General features: G+C 26.3%; 1 protein-coding gene and 2 long non-coding RNA genes across 8 annotated transcripts in view; 1 reads left to right on the top strand and 2 right to left on the bottom strand.

Moving 5' to 3' along the window:
- Positions 1–3,351: 3,351 nt before the first annotated feature.
- On the bottom strand, positions 3,352–6,007 carry LOC136080799 (uncharacterized). 4 transcript variants are annotated; one of them, XR_010638653.1, is made up of 5 exons: positions 5,328–6,007; positions 5,032–5,128; positions 4,728–4,836; positions 4,220–4,292; positions 3,352–3,537 (listed from the first exon to the last, which is right to left on the bottom strand). It is a non-coding gene; the product is annotated as an uncharacterized LOC136080799 (long non-coding RNA). The 4 variants fall into 4 exon arrangements; XR_010638652.1 differs by lacking the exon at positions 4,220–4,292; XR_010638651.1 differs by lacking the exon at positions 4,728–4,836.
- Positions 6,008–7,518: 1,511 nt separating this feature from the next.
- Positions 7,519–20,003, bottom strand: LOC136080798 (uncharacterized). 2 transcript variants are annotated; one of them, XR_010638649.1, is made up of 3 exons: positions 19,815–20,003; positions 8,261–9,326; positions 7,519–7,706 (listed from the first exon to the last, which is right to left on the bottom strand). It is a non-coding gene; the product is annotated as an uncharacterized LOC136080798 (long non-coding RNA). The 2 variants fall into 2 exon arrangements; XR_010638648.1 differs by lacking the exon at positions 19,815–20,003 and adding an exon at positions 17,645–17,878.
- A 690-nt stretch (positions 20,004–20,693) lies between these two features.
- The window catches only part of LOC100202442 (ATP-dependent translocase ABCB1), a 63,369-nt gene continuing 60,474 nt past the window's right edge, over positions 20,694–23,588 (top strand). The window contains exon 1 of one of the 2 annotated variants that reach the window (XM_065797980.1): positions 20,694–20,953. In XM_065797980.1, the coding sequence (XP_065654052.1) occupies positions 20,817–20,953 (137 nt within the window). In that variant the 5' untranslated portion in view covers positions 20,694–20,816. Of the gene's footprint in view, positions 20,954–22,176; positions 22,280–23,588 lie in introns of those variants that run through there. The other variant, XM_065797981.1, reaches the window with a different exon arrangement.

The following is a 23,588-nucleotide window of genomic DNA, read 5'->3' as shown; positions in this document are numbered from 1 at the left end:
ATATATATATATATATATATATATATATATATATATATATATATATATATATATATATATATATATATATATATATATATATATATATATATAATTACTTTAGAGTAAAATATACTGACTGACATTGTTTCAATTTTTTATACAAGATTGTGCATTTATTATTTTTGTTCATTAAGGTAAAAATAATTTTATGCATTGTAGATTCTTTGTTAAATTAAAAACAATTGATCTAAATAAATATTGTTTAATATTTTTGATAAACGACTTATGTATATAAACATATAAAAAGATATGGATTTCAATAAATCTTAAGTTTAAATATAGTCTTTGATTAGAAAAGATCACAATTTGTAAGATTCTTTTATGTTCATTTATTCAATTGTAACATTAGTAAGGTTACTGGTAAAATGTTTAATGATAACAGTGAAATTGAAATAGGTAGTATTAGGCTCAACAAAGTTATTAATGTAAATGCTAATAGGCAACTTGAAAATAGTTGTCAAATGAAAAAAATAGATCTAGGCACGATGAAATTAATCGTTGTTGAAATGTAAGAAATGCAACTCGGCGTGTAGAAAACTTACTTGACAGAATTCAGTGTCAAGCAGTGTTAATGTCTGTTAATTTGATTTTATTTTAGAACAAAGCAAAGTATGAGTTTAACTATTTATAGTAACAATTAACACTTTTAAATCTAAATAATTTTTTTTTTTTATGTATAATTATGTTCTTTTTTCATTTTTTTTTAGTTTGTCTTCCCTTTGTCATCTTTTGATTAGTAAGCTAACTGTTGAAAAATGGTTTTAATTTTGTAAATTTAGTATGATGTTAAATTTACTCTATTAATGATTAGTCAACAGTTGGAGAGAAGCTGGAGCTTAATTAAGAAATGCTGGAAATTAGCTTTTAATCAAGGTAAAAATAATTTTGTTTACTGGTAACATAATAAAACCAGTTACTACTATTTATTCCGTGCTTTTTCACATTTGTTAACATGCTGCTTTGGAAACACTTACTCTCTCTCCCTCTCTCTCTTAGATGAGAGGGAGATTTAATAAAACTTATGTAATTACTGAGCTCTTACGTATTTCTTAATACCACAAATGATAATGACCATTTATAAGAAATATTTTACGAGTTGCTTGCTATTTTATGATATAGTAGCTCAAATTGTTTAACTATAATTGTCCCTTGATTGTTCAAATATTGTAATAAAATCTTTTTAGTCCAAGTATTTAAGTTAATAAAATATCTTATTAAGTTGTGGTGTTATTTGCCAGCGTTACTATAGTAACAATGTATACATTGTGTTGTCAAGCCTTTTTATAATCTTTTTTAATTATTCTGTAGACAGAATATATATTTTCTGTTATTATTATCCTAATTCTACTAACAATAAAATGCAAATAGTACTTTTGTAATTAGAAATTGTAATTTTTTTTTTCATGTCTTTTTTTAGATGCGGCCGTGGCGCAGTGGTTAGAGCGCTTGCTTTATAAGCAGGAGATCCAGGTTCGAAACGGCTCTGGACAAATTTTCGCTTCACGGTAAGGAAGGAGGCGTGAACTTCCTGGTTAAATGCACTTCCGCGGTGCTCTGTGACAAGACCGTTAGGACTTCTTGGGGCACCTAAAAAAAAAAAAAATAGGTATTTGTAGGCTTTACTTGATTTCCTTTTCTGGTAATGTGTTGTGACAGATTTTAAAAAGAACTCAACTGATGTTAATGCGGTCTTTATGTCGTTACTTGTAAGCAATGACGTTGCTGATACGGAGTCAAAGTTAAAATATTTATAGATAAATTTGTATTTAATATTTTAGATAATATATCAAGTTATTAATGTTTTTTTAATGTTATTAATGATTTAATAACTCATAACCCGTATTACGGGTTGCTTACTGCTAGTCATTATCATTATGTTATGAATTCATATTAGTTAATAAAATTGTATTGAATATTCTCTGGTTGTCGTGTTTTAGACGTGTTTAAATGCGAGTTTGATACTCAGTAGGCGTCGTTTTGTATACCTGTCTTTATACGCATCTGATGTCTATTTTTAATGCGCGTTTGACACGATAAAATGGCTAACATATTTGCGTAAATAATGCGTATGCTGGAAAGTTTTAAATGCGCATATAATACCAGGAAAATATCTTATTAAATATTCTCTGGTTATCGTGTTTTATACGTGTTTAGAAGAGTTTCAAATGCAAGTTTGATACTCAGTTGGCGTCGTATTGCATACCTATCTTTATACGCATCTAATGCGTATTTCTAATGCGTGTTCGACACGATAAAATGGCTATCATACATACCACATCGATACGTATTTCTAAACGAGTTTCTAATGCGCATTTACAACTAAATTTGCCGACTGGGAAGTTGCTTGTTTTAAACCCCAACTATTTAAAAGTTATGCAGAACTTCAAAATTTTTTTACAAAAAATTTCAATCATGAATTTAAAATACTAACAACGTAATTTTCTGACATTTTTGTGCATTTTTTACATTAGAAAAGACTATATTCAAGAATAGTGTGTTTGCACGTTTAATAGAAAAAAGGGTAAAATCTTTCAATTTAATGAAAATTGAAAAAACAATTTTTTATCTTTGATTTTTAAATTTAAATGTAATCTACCGCAGTGGAGTGTATATTCGTTGACTGACTATTTAGTGATTGGCGCAGTGGGGTGTAAATATATCAAATATATAAGTTTTATCTTAGACAAGCAATCTCCTAATGAAAAAAAATGTATTAATACATGAGTTATCCCAGTCGGCAAATTTAGTTGTAAATGCGCATTAGAAACTCGTTTAAATACGTATCGATGTGGTATGTATGTTAGCCATTTTATCGTGTCGAATACGCATAAGAAATACGCATTAGATGCGTATAAAGACAGGTATACAATACGACGCCTTCTGAGTATCAAACTCGCATTTGAAACTCTTGTAAACACGTATAAAACACGATAACCAGAGAATATTCAATACGATATTTTCCTGGTATTACATGCGCATTTAAAACTTTCCAGAATACGCATTACTTACGAATATTTGTTAGCCATTTTATCGTGTCAAACGCGCATTAAAAATAGACCCCAGATGCCGTATTGTATACTGTCTGTATACAGACAGTATACAATACGACATCAGATGCGTAGACAGGTATACAATACGACGCCTACTGAGTATCAAACTCGCATTTAAACACGTATAAAACACGATAACTAGAGAATATTCAATACAATTTTGTTAACTAATATGAATTCATAACATAATGATAATGACTAGCAGTAAGCAACCCATAATACGGGTTATGAGTTATTAAATCATTAATAACAATAAAAACACATTAATAACTTGATATATTATCTAAAAAATTAAATACAAATTTATCTATAAATATTTTAACTTTGACTCCCTTTCAGTAACGTCATTGCTTATAGTTAACGACGAAGACCGCATTAACATCAGTTGAGTTCTTTTTAAAATCTGTCACAACACAGGTACCAGAAACGGAAAGCCTGAAAATACCTAAAAAATAAAATTAAAAAAAAAATTACAATTTTTAATTACAAAAGTACTATTTGCATTGTATTGTTAGTAGAATTAGGATAATAATAACAGAAAATATATATTCCGTGACTACAGAATAATTAAAAAAGATTATAAAAAGGCTAGACAACACAATGTAGTAACACTGGCAAATAACACCACAACTTAATAAAATATTTTATTAACTTAAATACTTGGACTGAAAAGATTTTATTTATTACAATATTTGAACAATCGAGGGACAATTATAGTTAAACAATTTAAACAATTATACCATAAAATAGCAAGCAAATCGTAAAATATTTCTTAGAAATGATCTATTTTTTTCATTTGACTACTATTTTCAAGTTGCCTATAAGCATTTACATTAATAACTTTGTTGAGCCTAATACTATCTATTTCAATTTAACTATTATCATTAAACATATTACCAGTAATCTTACTATTGTTGCAACTGAATAAATGAACGTAAAAGAATCTTACAAATTGTGATCTTTTCTAATCAAAGACTTTATTTAAACTTAAGATTTATTGAAATCCATATCTTTTTATATGTTTACATACATTAGTCGTTTATCAAAAACATTAAACAACATTTATTTACATCAATTATTTTTAATTAAAAAAGAATCTTGACTACAATGCACAAAATTATTTTTACCTTAATGCATAAAAATAATAAATGCACAATCTTGTATAAAAAAATGAAGCAATGCCAATCAGTATATTTTACTCTAAATTAATTATTTAAATATATATATATATATATATATATATATATATATATATATATATATATATATATATATATATATATATATATAGGGGAACATGGGGTAAAATGACGAATGGGGCAAGATGACAACCTACAGTTATCTCTTAAGCAAAACTAAATATAACAGTTGACTTTAGCTGAAAGGGAAGTAGATTAATTTTACTAGATTTATCAATGGTTTCTTTTTAAATATTATTTTTGTGACGAAAGCTAAGTATTAAAAAAGTTTTTCTGACATTGAGAAAAAAACTTATTATCCTCGTTTGACTTGATTTATTACATCGCTACATCACCAGCTAAAGGTAAATTTTATTTTTTGGACAGACTAAGATACAGGCGTTTTTCGAAACAGTTTCATCTTGCCCCATGTTCCCCTATATATCTATTCACATACCTTTAAAAAGTGGTATTACACTTTACACAATGAAATATGGAAATACATCATCATTTTTTTCAACTACTTTCAAAGAAATTTATTTATTTTTTCTAGTCTGTTATTTTTTCTAAGAAAGAATATTTATAAAGATACAGAGAAATATAAAATATACTGAAATATAGGCAGATTTATGTTTATAAACTTTTGTGTCAACAAATTACAGTCAGTTTTCCATGTTAAATACATAAAATATATATCAAATATAACATATATCAAATATCAAATAAATCCAATATAAAATAAAACAAAATAGTAAACTTACTCAAATCAGTATCAGTTATACCGTGTGAAGTAACTAAAAAACACTTCAGTTCTTTTCAATTGCTTTAAAAAATAACTTTCAGCTCTTTCCAATTGCACTAAAAAGAAAAAAAAAACTTACTTAGATAAGTTGGCAAGTTCTTAAGAATCTGAAAACAAATAAGTAAAAAAACAAAGAACAAACAAACATTTATTTGTTAAAACTACTATATTTAAACAAATTAAATTTAAAAAAGTGTAACGCCAATTCTCCTTAAATGCTAAAAAAAAACTTTCAGCTCAAATTTGCTTGCATACCTTGCTTGTAAAACCATGTGAATAAGAAACACATTTAGAAAAGCCTAGAAACTACTTAAAGATGACATATGCAAAATTGAAGTTTGAACGTTGACTGGACTAACTATTAGCAGATGTTTTTAAAAAATTCATAAAAATTTACATATATTCGTTCTTTTATATTGCATAAATCCATCATATGATTAATCTGAAATAAAAAAATGCAATGGATAAGTAAATACAAAGAAAAACATCATATAAGAATCACAAATCAATATAACAGATAGAGATAAGATGTCATGATAAGAGAGTAGTAGTTGTTAAGTATTGTTATTTCATGTTAGCTTTTAGAAAACAATTCATGTTGGTACATCATGGTTCTAAAAATTCAAATTAAGATATAAACAAAATGTATATGTGGCAAAATGACTTTTCTTGAGTGGCTTTTAGTGAATGATTAAAAGCAGTGACTTTCAATAATAAAACCACTTATAATTTTTAACAATAGACACCAACATAAAGGTAAGCCAAATGTAACAACATTAGTAACATAAATAACAACTTTATGCAAAATCTTGCTCAACACGTTTGCCAAGTCACACACTTTGAAAACATGGTCCATAAATATTATAAGAAGTGTTTATATATGTTATATAAATTTAAATAAATATATTGTGTTTTATAGTTAGTATATATGTTTATATTATGTTGTTTCTATGTCATGGAAACAACATAATATAAACATAAATACTAACTATAAAACACAATATATTTATTTAAATTTGTAACACATATATAAACACTTCTTATAATATTTATATACACAATAGATACATTTTATACTATTTTAAAAATTCATTTATAAAACAATTATATAACACATATTACCACATACATATATTTATCAAAAACTTTTTAATTTTGAACATAATATAAACACATATGCAAACTATAAACATATATAACTTGAATTGTGTGAACAAAAAATTTAAAAATAACATGAAAATATCTAAAAAGGTTTATATATAAAGACATATATCTCGTAATAAAATATCAAATTATAATCATATCTAACTTAAATCAAATACTTATTGAATAAAGAACAAAAAACAGATAAAAGAACTGCAATCCTAATAACAAAATTTAACGTTTAGCAACAATTAAAGTGTCAGTGTTGGCTCAAAATTTTAACTTATTTTTTTAAATTTTCTAAAACAGAACAAAAAAGGTAATAGCATAACAGAAATGTCAATAAAATAGCACGCGCTTTATAAGCAAAGATTTTCGTTTTCCCCCTTATTTGTTAATATTTGATCAAAATCGGATTCGATATCATATCCGATTTTGATCAAATATTATAAATACGTATTTTTGATAAATAAGTGGTATTGAACTCGAGTTCGAAACTTAAAACTAAATGCGCATTTTTCTGGTATCAATGGCGGTATGTCATACGTGATCAATACTCAGAGTATTTACAATACTAGATATGCCGACTGGGATGTATCAAAGTTTTTTTTTCTTGTGTCCCGTTTTTAATTTATTTCTAATTTTTTGCGAATGAAAATCCAGTAATTTTAATTTTTTATTGTTACATTAGATTAAGTTACTTTAAAAATACATGACTTAGAATATGAATTTTTTTTTTTTTTCTAACGTGAAAATAAACTATCCCAGTCGGCAAATTTAGTTGTAAATGCGCATTAGAAACTTGTTTAAATACGTATCGTTGTCGTATGTATGTTAGCCATTTTATCGTGTCGAACACGCATTAGAAATACGCATTAGATACGTATAAAGACAGGTATACAATACGACGCCTACTGAGTATCAAACTCGCATTTGAAACTCTTGTAACACGTATAAAACGCAATAACCAGAGAATATTCAATACGATATTCTACCGGTATTACATGCGCATTTAAAACTTTCCAGAATACGCGTTATTTACGCAAATATGTTAGCCATTTTATCGTGTCGAACGCGCATCAAAAATAGACATCAGATGCGTATAAAGACAGGTATACAATACGACACCTAATAAGTATCAAACTCGCATTTAAACACGTATAAAACACGATAACCAGAGAATATTCAATACAATTTTATTAACTAATATGAATTCATAACATAATGATAATGACTAGCAGTAAGCAAACCATAATACAAGTTATGAGTTATTTAATCATTAACAACAATAAAAACACATTAATAACTTGATATATTATCTAAAAAATTAAATACAAATTTATCTATAAATATTTTAACTTTGACTCCGTATCAGCAACGTCATTGCTTATAGGTAACGACATAAAGACCGCATTAACATAAGTTGAGTTCTTTTTAAAATCTGTCACAACACATTACCAGAAAAGGAAATCAAGTAAAGCCTGCAAATACCTAAAAAAAATTACCACTTTTAATTACAAAAGTACTATTTGCATTTTATTGTTAGTAGAATTAGGATAATAATAACAGAAAATACATATTCTGTGTCTACAGAATAATTAAAAAAGATTATAAAAAGGCTAGATAACACAATGTGGTAACACTGGCAAATAACACCACAACTTAATAAGATATCTTATTAACTTAAATACTTGGACTAAAAAGATTTTATTTATTACAATATTTGAACAATCGAGGGACAATTATAGTTAAACAATTCAAACAATTATACCATAAAATAGCAATCAACTCGTAAAATATTTCTTAGAAATGGCCATTATCAATTGTGGTATTAAGAAATACGTAAAAGCTCAGTAATTAAATAAGTTTTATTAAATCTCCCTCTCATCTAAGAGAGAGAGAAAGAGAGAGAGAGAGAGAGAGAGAGAGAGTGTGAGAGAGAAACAAAGTGTTTCCAAAGCAGATGTTAAAAAAAGTAAAAGAAACACTGAATAAATAGTAGTAACTTGTTTTTTTATGTTACCAGTAAACAAAATTATTTTTACCTTGATTAAAAGCTAATTTCCAGCATTTTTTAATTAAGCTCCAGCTTCTCTCTAACTGTTGACTAATGAGAAATAGAGTCAATTTCATATCATACTAAATTAAAATCATGTTTCAACAGTAAACTAACTAATCAAGAGATGACAAACTAAAAAAAAAAAAAGAAAAAAAAAAAAAAGAACATAATTATGATATTAATTATAAAAAAAATTAAAATTATTTAAATTTAAAGTGTTAATTGATACTATAAATAGTTAAACTCATACTTTGCTTTGTTCCAAAGTGTCTAAAGTAAAATCAAATTAACAGACATTAACACTGCTTGACACTAAAATCTGTCAAGTTTTCTGCTTGTCGAGCAGCATTTCTTACATTTCAACAACGATTAATTTCATCGTGCCTAGATCTATTTTTTTCATTTGATAACTATTTACAAGTTGCCTATTAGCATTAACATTATTTTGTTGAGCCTAATACTACCTATTTCAATTTCACTGTTATCATATTACCAGTAATCTTACTATTGTTACAACTGAATAAATGAACGTAAAAGAATCTTTCAAATTGTGATCTTTTCTAATCAATACAATGCACAAAATTATTTTTACCTTAATGCACAACAATAATATATATATATATATATATATACATACCTTTAAAAAGTGGTATTACACTTTACACAATGAAATATGGAAATACATCATTTTTTTCAACTACTTTCAAAAAGAATTTATTTATTTTTTCTAGTCTGTTATTTTTTCTAAGAAAGAATATTTATATAGATACAGAGAAATATAAAATATACTGAAATATTGGCAGATTTATGTTTATAAACTTTCGTGTCAACAAATTACAGTCAGTTTTCCATGTTAAATACATAAAATATATATCTAATATAATATATATCAAATATCAAATAAATATAATATCAAATAAATATAATATAAAATAAAACAAAATAGTATACTTACTCAAATCAGTATCAGTTATACCGTGTGAAGTAACTAAAAAACGCTTCAGTTCTTTTCAATTGCTCTAAAAAAACACTTTCAGCTCTTTCCAATTGCACTAAAAAGTAAAAAAAAACTTACTTAGATAAGTTGCCAAGTTCTTAAGAATCTAAAAACAAATAAGTAAAAAAACAAAGAACAAACAAACATTTATTTGTTAAAACTACTATAATTAAACAAATTATATTTAAAAAAGTGTAATGCCAATTCTCCTTAAAGGCTAAAAAAAAAAATTTTCAGCTAAAATTTGCTTGCATACCTTGCTTGTAAAATCATGTGAATAAGAAACACATTTAGAAAAGCCTAGAAACTACTTAAAAATGACATATGCAACATTGAAGTTTGAACGTTGACTGGACTAATTATTAGCAGATGTTTTTTAAAAATTCATAAAAATTTACATATATTCGTTCTTTTATATCTCATAAATCCACCATAATATAAATCTGAAATGAAAAAATGTAATGGATAAGTAAATACAAAGAAAAACATCATATATGAATTGAAAATCAATATATCTGATAGAGATAAGATGTCATGATAAGAGAGTAGTAGTTGTTAAATATTGTTATTTTATGTTAGCTTTTAGAAAACAATTCATGTTGGTACGTCATGGTTCTAAAAATTCAAATTATGATATAAACAAAATGTATATATGGCAAAATGAATTTTCTTGAGTGGCTTTTAGTGAATGATTAAAAGCAGTGAGTTTCAATAATAAAACCACTTATAATTTTTAACAATAGACACCAACATAGAGGTAAGCCAAATGTAACAACACAAGTAACATAAATAACAACTTTATGTAAAATCTTGCTCAACACGTTTGCCAAGTCACACACTTTGAAAACACGGAAATATTATAAACATATATACTAACTATAAAACACAATATATTTATTTAAATTTGTAAAACATATATATACACCTCTTATAATATTTATATACACAATAGATACATTTTGTACTATTTTAAAAATACATTTATAAAACAAATATATAACACATATTACCACATACATATATTTATCAAAAACCTTTTAATTTTGAACATAATATAAACATATATGCAAACTATAAACATATATAACTTGAATTGCGTGAACAGAAAATTTAAAAATAGCATGAAAAAATCTAAAAAGATTCATATATATATATTCATATATAAAGACATATATCTCGTAATAAAATATCAAATTATAATCATACTTAATTTAAATCAAATACTTATTGAATAAAGAACAAAAAACAGATAAAAGAACTGCAATCCTAATAACAAAATTTAACGTTTAGCAACAATTAAAATGTCAGTTTTGGCTCAAAATTTTAACTTATTATTCTAAATTTTCTAAAACAGAACAAAAAAAGGTAATAGCATACCAGAAATATCAATAAAATAATAATCAACAGAATAAAATAAGCAAGGTATGAAATGATAGGATTTAACGTATATTTGAATTATATTAATTTAGGACTTCATAAAACTAAATTAATAAATTTAAAAGTAGTAATAAATATTTTTATGATAAAGTTTTAGTAACTCTTTTAGTGCAAAAAAGTATTGTAACTGTACTGGAGATAATTTACTAAATAGAAGATTTTGTAATTAAGCGGCTATTATGAATCACGTGATGCAATGTTTTTCTCGGGAGGGCAAAAATGTAAACAAACCAATAATAAACATATAAGAAAAAGATAAGAAATAATACATCAGGTAAATAACAAATAAATAACAAATAAGAAAAAATACATCAGGTGTGTAATTTTAAAAATAATATACGTTTACAAAAATAAACACAAATAAAATAAAAGTCGAAAAAAATTTAGTAAAGAATATTTTATTTATACTTTTACCTCAATAAAATAGAAAAAGATACAAACCAAAAAATTATTCTTATTAAAGCAGTGAGTTTTTGCAAAGAATTTATTTGCTTTCTTATTGTTTAAAAATAATTCTGTATAATATAACTTTGGTTATTCTCTTAACTTTTAATTAAGTTTTAATCTTTTTGTTTGAATATTTATTATCATGTTGTGTTCATTACTAAGTTTTTACTGTTTACTATCTCAGTGAAAAAAACATCATGGTTAATGATCGCTGTGTAGTTGGTATTTGCAATAACGATAAACGTTATCCAGAGCGTTACGAAATACATAGTAACATTAAATCTGGAAAATTATGCTTCCACAAATTGCCTGTTGATGGAAAAACAAGAAAATCATGGATTCATGCAGTTTCTAAAGGGCAAAAACACTTTGTTATACCTAAACATTTTAAAATCTGCCCTAATCATTTTGTCGATGGCATGCCCACTTATGAAAATCCTAACCCAACACTCTTTTTGACATACACCATGAATGTTTAATGTACTCCGGAAAAAAAACAATTAAGACCTCCTCCAAAAATCAGAACAACATTTCGTCAAAAATGATTGAATCTATTAACTCTAACTCGGATACACTTACAGCTGAAGAGTTGTCAGACCTTATGATTGTTTCTTCAGACGAAGAAAGCTTAATATCGTTCGAAATAACTCCATATGTTAGTGGCGATGCAGTTGCAGCAGAATTATTACACATCTCCGACTTTCCCAAAGAATTATTCCACCCACCCGCCTCTCCCAAAGAAAAAGACACTGTAAATCCAATTTTGTCTAAGAATAAAGCAGGCTACAGTGTTAAAAATAATAAAGAGCCTACTCTATTATCAACATATACTGCTTTACAGTTTTGTCATATTACTAGGGATGTATCAACTTTTACAGGTTTACAAAATGCAAAAATGTTTTAAAGTGTTTTCAATTATGTCAAGCACAAAGCAGCAGTTATGAAATACTGGGATGGAAATAAGAGAACAAATCCATTACAAAAAACCATGTCCAGTGTTGAATCCGTCGAGCAGCTACACTTATCAGAGGATTATACTATTAGCGATAACTTATTTCCTGTGAGAAAAACCGGACCTAAAAGAAAAATCTCACTGGAACAGGAATTTCTTTTAGTTATGATGAGATTACGTTTAGGTCTTTTAATTGAAGATTTAGCTTTCCGCTTTTGTATATCAGCTGGAACAGTTTCCCAAATTATTATTACATGGGTAATATTGTTATCTAAAGAGTTGGACAGCCTAATCTTGTGGCCTAGCTGGAATACAATTCGAGCAACTATGCCAAACTATTTTAAGCGATTATATCCAAAAGTGAGAACAATTATAGATTGTTCTGAAATATTTTTTTAAACATCAAGTGCTTTTGATGTTCAAGCTTGTATGTGGAGTGACTATAAACATCATGCAACAGTCAAATTTTTAATAGCAATAACTCCGAATGGAGCCATTTCATGGCTGTCTCCCCTTTATGGTGGACGTGCCTCTGACATTTTTATTATCAGAAATAGTGGTTTTCTTGATATACTTGAGCCCTATGACCAAGTTATGGCAGATCGTGGCTTTAAAATAAGGACAGACCTTGCATATAAACAGTGTACTCTTTGTATACCTCCAAGTGCTGTTAAAGGAATTAAAATGTCAAAAGAAGAAGTTCGAGAAACATCAAACATTGCTAATGTACGTATTTATGTGGAGTAAGCAATAAAAAGGATAAAACATTTCCATATTTTAAAAATAACACAGCCATTACTATACCTACCTATCATGAATAATATACTACGCGTATGTGCTGCTATATTAAACTTGAGAAAACCATTAGTTTCTAAATAGTTCATTAAACAAATTTAGTTTACTAAGTAGTTTTTTTTATTGTATAATATAATGTTCCACTGTCCAAACTTTAGGTTATTATTATAACATAAGTTTATATCAACTAGGGTTTGAAAGATGTGTAAAAAATTAGTTTTTTTTTAAACCAAACCAGCCCCGAAAAAACTTTTTTTTGAAAATCTTTTGAAAATGCAGAAAGAATTTAAAAAAATGTAAATAAAAACAACATATTTATCTACAACTCTTAAGAAAATATCCATTGAAGATTTAAGCTAAACATAAACTAGACATTGAGCACATGCAACAAACCCAGTCTAGATCTGCTATTAACTCATAGTCTTCTTTTTTTAAATTTTGACATGAACAGTGAAACCAAGCGCAACATACTTCACATTGAATACTGCTAAATTCATTAAATTCTTTAACATTGATTTCTGGATTTTCGAGTATAAGTTTATCGCATTTTCCACAGAATGTTATAGGTTTTATTAGTAATAATGCTGGAGAAACATATGTTTTGAAAAAAATATCTAAATTTATTTTCACCGTATCCCAGAGCTCTTGATCAAATTCGATTACTTTAACATATAAGTCCTTAAGCGTCCAAACAATAAAATATGCTGACTTGCAATTTGTAATTGCCATTTGGGAATTAATCTGTGAGTAATATTTATGACACTTATTTAATGTTATTTGATCATTTTTTATTGTAAAGAAATTACATTCACTAGCTCCTTCTTTGATTGTTTTATTAAAAATTTTAAAAGGACATTTAACTTCTAAACACATTCTACCATGACATTTGCATACCATAAATCCATCTGGGGAGCAAGCAATGTAAGGTCTGTCATACAAAATAAAGAGACCACTTTTTTCAATTTTTAAATCAGTGTGATTTGATACATGCTCTGCACAAAATTTTTTTATAGCATCTTGCTCATGATCAATTCCCCATTTGATAGAAGCAGTAACAAATGTTTTTTTATGAGGGTATAAAATCTCAGCAACAAGAGGAGTTGCTTTAGGCTTCTTAGAACTTGTATTTCTAGAAAGAGTATTAACTTTGGTATATATTCTGTGATGTTTGGATGCAGTTATCCTCCACTTTCTCATTTGAAACCAGGTATTGGTTTTAGCTTGATTTCTTGTGTTATATTCCACGTTTTTAATTGTTTCATGTGTTAAAACCATTTTTTCTAATAATATTTTGCCTAATGTTGACTCATCAGCGTTAGGATGGTCTAAAAGTATTTCAAATGATAGCTTTTCAAGATCAGGATTACTTACTTTTCAAGATCAGGATTACTACAATATTTTCATCAGATTTTTTAATTTTTGATTTAAATATTACAGCAGAAGGCTCAGATATATGAATGTTGTTTAAAAAAGTTTCAAATGAATGTTCATTAAATTCACGATGACTTTTGATTCTTGGATCGAATTCTTGCAATGCTTTCATCCTAGTGTTTTCCTTATTATTATCATTTTTTTCATTATTTGAAATTTTTTTTCTAACAACTAGGTCAGTTATTAAGTACGGTTTTATATCTTTTCTAGAAGACTTATTCCAGACACAAGCTTGTTCTGTGCATGTTGGATTACACCAACCTTTGTTATTAGCAAATTCCATTTTATAAAGGGTGGCAATGACTGATTACAAACTTCAAAAGCTCCAGCCATACACGAACACCAAGCAGAAAGAATATCATTATTACAAAAGGCAATCCAAAGCTTTTTTTTTTTGTGAATTTTTTGCGAACCACACACTTCAGAATATGCGAATAAAACATCTTTTTTAAACCTGAAGTGCATTATTGGGCCTACAAAACCACTATCGAAAAATAAAAATGCTTTTTGGTCCTTATATTTGCCAATATATTCCGAATCAAAATATATTTTATTAAGAATATATGAAAAAATATTTCCCATTGTTATACTAGGCCACTCAGATACTAAGTCTTTTCTATTTTCCATTGGAACAGAGTTTGGGTCAATTAGATCTAAAGCTTTTAGCTTGTCCGTATAAGATTGCTTAAGTTTTTTTTCCTGTTCTTCTGCTGTCTCTATAACATCTATATTTAATTCCATTGCAGAAAATGCTCTAGCAACAATAGGTATGTCAAATCCCGCGTTTTACAGAACCGATTTTTGTGCTAAAAAACTGTTCCACATTTTTAGAACTTGGCGTTGAGGCAGTATGGTAGGATGGTGTTTTGTAGCATATTTTTTTAGAATTTTATATTAACTTAGAAGTTTTTTTAAAAGTAAAATAGCTGAACTTTTTTAAAGAGTATTTTTTTATTACATTGACGAAAGTTAAAGTGTTATTTATTGATATCAAAAAGTGTGTTGTACTTCTTGTGCTTAGTAAATGTTGAAGATATTATCTTTTTTTTTTCTATCCTATTCTTTTTTTTTAAGTTTATACGTTTCCTAAGCACATGCCAAATTTCAAGAATTTATTTTAACTAGCAGATACTCTATTTTTACCCTCACTTTTGGTACCTAAATTTTGTTTTTCCGACTTCTGTTTGGGGGAGAAGGGGGGGGAGGGGTACTGAAGGATGTTAAATATTCGTTTTTATAAGCCAATAATAATAATTATTAAAAAACTTATGCAATTTTTCTATACAATGATTTTGTGATATAAGTACTAATATTACATTTATAAAGTATCAATGTAAAAATAACATTTATTATATATTAAATCAATAATACATGTTTTTTGCTCAGTCCAATCATATTATTACATTTTTAAAAAGCTTTATATCATATTATAATATAATATATTGCTTTTTTATGTATTTAGAATATATCATATATTAGTATTATACTAATATTTGTCTAAAAATATATAGACATATAACATATATTTATAGTATATTAAATTTAATATACTATTTATAGTATATTATATATTTAATATACTATATTATAGTATATATTAAATATATACTATAATATAATATATATTTAATACATATTATATCAATAATAATTATGAATGATATGATTCTGATACAGCAATAACAGGCTTGCACAATAGCAGAATAGAAAATCTTAAAAAAAACATATAAAGGCTATTACTATTTCTTACTGGACTAGAAAAGAAAATGATTCTGAAGCTGTTGATTATTATTTAAAAAAGTTCCAGCTAGTTGCTGACATTGTAGTTGATGTTTTCATTGAGTTGATGTTTCCAGTGATGTTTTCATTGAGTTGATGTTTTCCTAATGTGAATATGTTGCCATTATTTTTTGATAATTGGACATGCATTTTATTATCTTACTACATGATTTTAATATTTTTTGACTACATATATATATATATATATATATATATATATATATATATATATATATATATATATATATATATATATGTATATATATATATATATATATATATATATATATATATATATATATATATATATATATATATATATATAGTATGCAGCAAGTAGTGGAACTTGCAAAAAAAATGTACAGTGAGTAGTCGAACTTGCAAAAAAAATTTACAGCAAGTCGTGGAGCTTGCACAAAAAAAATTACAGCGAGTAGTGGAACTTGCAAAAATATAAAGTGAGTAGTGGAACTTGCAATTTTTTTGATAGACGGGTCTAAATTACATCCTATTGTTAACAATGATTATTATATAGTTTCATTAATGGAATTTAATATCTTAATCATTATCTAAAAGCCAAGATGTAAACTAATTAAAGTAATATTATAAAACATTTTTTGTTTTTAAAATTTTTTTCAGGTCAGAGGGGGAACCATCTATAACTATCACTAAGCATTATGTGATGTATTTTGAATTTTGGTAAAAGATGTTTTTATAATAAAGTTTATTATTTTAATTACATTTAAATATTTTTTCAAATCTCATTAAAAATATAACTTTTTTAAGGCTGTAAAAGAGGGGGGGGGGGGGGAAGATGACACGCCCCCTTCCCCATCTACACCCCTTAAAACAAAGGGTGCACTGCTAGTGATGTTGTAAAGTAGTAAAATATAATTTTTGATTTGATACTAGATTTCTTTTTAATTATAAAGATGAATATATATAAAAAAGAGTCATTTTTGACATTAGGGTGTTTAAAACCATCACCCTTACATCCACCCAAAGTCTTTGGGTGGATGTAAGGGTGATGGTTTTAAATTTTTATATACAAGATGTTTTGTAATTAGTTATCAGACCACAGTCAAATATAGAAGTTTTATCATTGTCTTTGGCAAAGACAATGATAAAACTTCTATATTTGACTGTGGTCTGATAACTAATTACAAAACATCTTGTATATAAAAATTTACATTTTTATTTAAAAAAATACTTTTTTATAAATATTGTTAGTCTTTATTGCCGGTATGGATGATGGTTTTGTGCCCCCTCTTGCCCCCGTAATCTAGAAGCCTTTATAAATTTTTGGATAAGAATTGATTAAGTTATAATAGTTTTGGTTAATAAAAAATTTATTTTGACCACAGTTTCTTCAAATCCTAATATCAAAAAATCGGTACTTAAAACGTCATAACTTTTTGTAGGGTGGTTCGATTTTAAAAATTTTTTTACTTTTGGAATATTGAAATAAAGCTCTTTTTAATGATATATAACAACCTAGAATTTGATGAATTTAAAAATTTCATGTAACATACCTAGCAACAAGCTCGACTTTGCGTCCAGTAGTACTTAGCCCACGAACAGTTGAAAAACTAACAAGCTGTTTAACAGATAAATTCAAAAAATCTTCGTATTTTTCAAGTGGCATGGTAAAATATAATTTTCAATTATATATTTCCAGATAAACTATTTTTAGATATTTAAACAAACAATAAAAAGATAAAGCGCTTTGCCAAGTTTGTTTATAAACATTAGGTCACGTGATTCATAATTGCCGCTCAATTACAAAAAGGTCTATTTCTCAAGAGAAACCTTTTTAATTTAAATTTCAGTTTAAGCATGCGCTTTAAAAGCAAAGATTTTCGTTTTTCCATTTTTTGTTAAAATTTGATCAAAATCGGGTTCGATATCATATCCGATTTTGATCAAATATTATAAATACGTATTTTTGATAAATAAGTGGTATTGAACTCGAATTCGAAACTTAAAACTAAATGCGTATTTTTCTGGTATCAAAGGCGGTATGTTATACGTGATCAATACTCCGAGTATTTACAATACTAGATATGCCGACTGGGATAATAAGATATAGTCTATTCGCGCGTACGTGCAAATAAACTCATTTTTTAATAGTATTGATTGCCGTGGTGTAACAGTCATATTGATAGGGTGGACATTTGCAAAGGAAATCAAGCGACAATTGGGTACCTAGATGTATTTGCGGGAAAATCTTAGTGACCATTTTTAAAGTTCATTCATAGGATACACCTTCACATAAAAAGTTTATATACAGAGGTGTGGAGTTTAAAAAAAACTACCAACTCCGACTCTGACTCCACAGCCCTGTTTATATCTTCTAGAGGCTGTTAAATAGAAAAAAATAGAAGAGGTTGCGAAAGCAAAATAACACATAATCAATTTCTTATACAACCTCCAGATCCTGATATTCAAGGGAGTCAAGTTTTTAAACGCATTGTCTCTTTTCCTAATTCTAAATCACTTAGTGTAAAAAGAAAACGTAGAAACAATGATGCCTATGCAAATAAAAAATTACAGTATAACAAAAAAAAATGCATTTAGTAATATGAAGCTACATGTAAGCATGTGCATCAGAAAAATAAGAAACAAACGCAATTGTTTTGTCTGCTCTTTTTCCAACTGGTTTTGGAATCATTCTTCAAACAATAGCTAATGAAAACCTGAAAAAGTATTTTACACCATGAAACATGTAATCTAATAAGACTGTTAGAGAAAATTAAAGATGGTGATATTCTAATTTTAGTATCTAGCAAAAAAAAACATTAGACTGCATGAAAAGTCACGTATTCATATACCTGCTGTCTATGCCAAAAGGGAAATGTGGTAAACATACAAACAAACACCTTGAATATGGAATAAGAAAACTTTCAAGTTTTAGGAGCAAAATTTTTGAGGGAGCCATTAACGTTATACTGACCTTTGCAAACTTCTTACCTTTGATTGCCAACACTTTCAAACAATTTCAAAGAGTTTATGGCTTAAATTTAGAAAAGATACATAGCCAAGGCAATAATGGCGTCAATGAAATAAGTGGAAAAAAATGTCTCTAAAAAATAATTTAGAGGTTTAATAACTCTTGTACCTGTGCTATACAAAAATGACTCTTTTTGTATCCTTAACTTGGTTATTAATAATACAAATAAAGCCAATGTAACACCCAAAGCTTTCTTTAAAACAATTTTTCAGGTTTTGATCTTTTTTAGACCTACATTAAAACAACGGTTAGAGCCATCTTACTTATTTCAGCAAGTAACAACAAGGTGGTCATTTCAAGTGGATTCAGTTTATGAAAATTAGGCATGTTAACATTCTTACAAGAACAAGATTGAGAGAGACAGCGTCACAGATCTCTGGAATGCTATAGGAAAGTTATACTTTATTGTTGCTTAAATGATTTTGTAGAATTACTCTCATGTAACAAGATTACTCTCAAAAACCTTCGATTAATCTTTATATCAAGAAATAATATATTTTAAAGGCTCTGACAAGAAACTGGAACACGTTTACCAAAATCTATAAAAAAAATGTGTCAGACGTGTTAATACTTCACCACTCGAACTTGGTTATTATAGTATTCCATCTTATGCATGCTTTACATTGCATTAATTTCATGTAAAATTGAGCACAGACCTGTATTTCAAAATGTTGGATACCGAACATATTTACCTTTATTATTACCCAGCAGCAACACTGATTTTGCTGATCTGATTTTCCTGATGTATTTTTTTTATGCCTAAAGTTGTAAATATCATCAACTTCTACAATATTTTAACTCCTCCGCTAAAATGTTTTTGTCGAATCTTAAAAACCTTTCTTAAAGATTGTATCGCTGGAGTTCATGACCGGTTGGCATGAATCCATTCATGACGTTAAGCATTTGTTTCATACGCCGCATGTATAAAACCAAAGAACGTTGTCATTCACAAATTGTACATAATAAGCAGTTTTATCTATTTTGTTATTTGTTTGTCAGTTAGTTTATTTTTTTTAACTGCATTTGTTTAGCTATATTTTTTTCTAAAGTCACTGGATTATTTACATTATTAAATAAGTGTAGTACTGTAAAGATAAATAACAATATGAATTTGCATACTTAACATTAATGTAAAATTACTCTGCTTAACAAACATGCAAATGAACTTGTAAAAATTTGTCGCATAAGGTTAATATTACTTTAATAATACCTAAGTAGTGTTAATTTTATCAACACAACTTAAGTATTATTAAATAAAAAGAGAAACAAAAAAAATGATGCAATAGCCGCATTTTATTAATTCACTTTTTAATTCGGTTTTAAAAAGATAAGAAAATTTGCTGATATAGTATTTTTAATGCAACATGTTTACCATATCATAACCATTTACCGAGTTCATAAAAAAATAACGCTGATTTATTATTAATTCGTAAACCAATAGTAAAATATTGTGCAATAATTACGTAACTTTAATTTAAAGTTAAATTTGCTGATATAGTTTTTTAAAGGTCATTTGTCTAATATAAGGCAAAACATGCTGATTAATACATTTATTTTAAAGCAAATTTTTTGTTATTTTCTAACACAATTATTAATGTATGTACTGAAAGGATCTTAATCTTCAAGTTGCAATATTGAAACCAATCTATTGATTTATTTAGATCATAAAAACCTATATTATAAAACAAAATACGATGGATATAAGTAAAAAAATAACTGATGAAAATATTATTGCAAATCAACATGTTGACAACGAAAATGACAACAACTCGTTTGAAACGGTTAAAAATCATCTTCAAAACGGCTTAGAAAAAAATGATAACAAAGAAAGGTAAGTCAAAAAGTTTTCATTTTTTAAAATTTGGTTGCTATTTTTATTTTTTAATTCTGTTAAAATAATTATTTCTATGACGTAACTGTTCTATTACTCCGCTTGTATCCTGAGCATTTTTTTTTAAGCTTTGCGTTATTTTTTTCAATGGATTTTTTTTCAATTTGATTTGAAAAAAACTATACAACTAAATGTAAATATTTATTTATAAATATAAATATTTATATTTATTGTACCAAATAAAGTTAAGCAAACAACCAAAACAAACTTGTGTGTTTTACTTAATAAAAAACACTTTTTTTTGACAAAGTATAACAAATCAAATCAAATATATTTCGAAATAAGATGTAACATTTGAAAGAAATTTATAATAGTACAAGTAATAATTTAAAGTAAATATCTAAAGATGCAACATGTCATGGATATGATGCAACATATGCAATATATATATATATATATATATATATATATATATATATATATATATATATATATATAAAATATATATATATATATATATATATATATATATATATATATATATATATATATATATATATATATATATATATATATATATACATCAATTCTCAAAACATATAATAAATATAGTTAGCAAATATACATAGTAAAATATTACTGAACAGTCGACCTCAAAAAGTTAATGTGTGTTTTATAAACTTACTTTTTAAATTTTTAGTTTATTTTGTATTTTAAAGGCTCTCGATAAAAGGACTTCTTTTAGTCTTCTGCGAGTTTCCTTACAATACAATAATATTATTATAATATATTAATATATATTTTCAACGACTACCTTAAGCAACTCTAATAGTCCTTAAGCAACACTAGTAGTCCTAGTTGCGCATATCTTTTAAATGCATGGGTTAATAGCCAACACTTAATATTATAAACCACGAATTTTTAAATTATTTTAACTCACTGTCAAACGCGCATGCGTAAAACAGTATTGTTAACGCTCTTTAGATATTGTAAATATGTGTGGTGGACATTTATATAAACTGGAGACATTATTTGTTTTTGAAATATATAATAAAGATTGTTGTATAAAAAAAAATATTTTGTGAAAATGCTCAAAAATAACAATTTTTTTAAATTAAATACAAATTAAAAATCTTACAAATTTTTTGGTTTTCGGCATGTTTTTCAACCGAAATTTTGCTTTTTACCGAATTTACAAAAAGTACCGAAACCGAAATTTCGGTATCGGTTCAAATTGAAATTTTGGCCAAAACCGATCTCAAAACAGAATTTCGGTCGATTACTAGTATTCGAAATAAGTGAATAAAAAATTTCAAAAGATTGAAGGTAGGAAAATATAGAAAATAGATAAATGAACAATTTTGATATTTAGTTTTAGAAATATTTAATTGTATTTTTTTTACCAAATGAAAAGTTTGATTCTAAAGTCAGAGATTGAGTTGAGAGATTTTAGACCCTATAACAGACATAATAATTTAAAAACAAATATTATAAATAATAACTATCAAAATAATAATTATTAATATCAATTTAAACATCAATTTAAAACATCAATTTTGTAAAGGCAATACAATAAATACAATTTATTTCTACGAATCAAATATGAATTATTAACGATTAAAATATGAAAATTTTATTTACTATAAAATGACATCGTAAAGCAGCCTTATATCATTATTTATTAGTAGTAGAGTAAATTATCTTGAGTAAGAGACTGAAAAATTAATTTATTACGAAAAATCATTAAATTTTGTGTTTTTATTGAGTCATGCGTATATATTTTTTAAAGGCCCAGGGCCCTGAAGAGGACAAGATTATGCTGGTGCAAAATTATTTTGCACGTTGTAAGGAGGTCCCCTCCTAACGATAATTATTTTATTGGGACATTCAGAACGTTATAATAATAAGCTCAGGCTCACGAGAAGTGCTTCCCAACCAGAGAGGCTCAGAAATATTTAATGGAGCTGGAAATTTTATTATTTAAAATATTATTGTTTCTTATTAAACACTAATTTCAGTTTTTTGTATTTTTAAAAAATATATTAGTCAAATACAATTGGAGTTCAGCTTTAAATACGGTAAAATGAGTTAATCTAAAAACGTTCTCATTTTTCAAGAAAATTTTTTTTTTAGATTATATATATTTTTTAAATTGTATATAAAAAATGTTTTTTTTATATATAATTAAAAAAGATCAATACTTTAATAAAATAAAATATATAAAATTATGCTAAAAAACTAAAACTAAATTGTTTGATATTTAATTTTGTGTTAATGGCTATGTTCTTTAAACAATAGAATACGAATCGTATTTGGTTACCATAAACATAAATCCGTTTTAGCATGGCATGGTATTATTAATGGTTTAAAAATTAGTCAAAAAGACTTCATTAAGTTTTATGTTGGTTATCATTTGGCTTTATAGCAATTTTTGAGCGATTATTTTTTTCACATTATAATTTCATTTTGTCTTTTATGGCATAAAAATTTTGATATTTAGTATTGGATTAATTATAATTATGAAAATAATTAAACTTATAACACTGCGATTTTCTTACGAAATGTAGCTATCTGAATATCTTTTTTTTTTGCCGTGTAAATATATACAATCCGTAAGTTACTAACAAGATATAGG

Source organism: Hydra vulgaris, chromosome 05 (assembly GCF_038396675.1).
Source record: "Hydra vulgaris chromosome 05, alternate assembly HydraT2T_AEP".
Taxonomy (NCBI): Eukaryota; Metazoa; Cnidaria; class Hydrozoa; order Anthoathecata; family Hydridae; genus Hydra; species Hydra vulgaris.
Note: the sequence above shows the minus strand (reverse complement) of the source record. Positions and strands in the feature narration are given on the sequence as shown.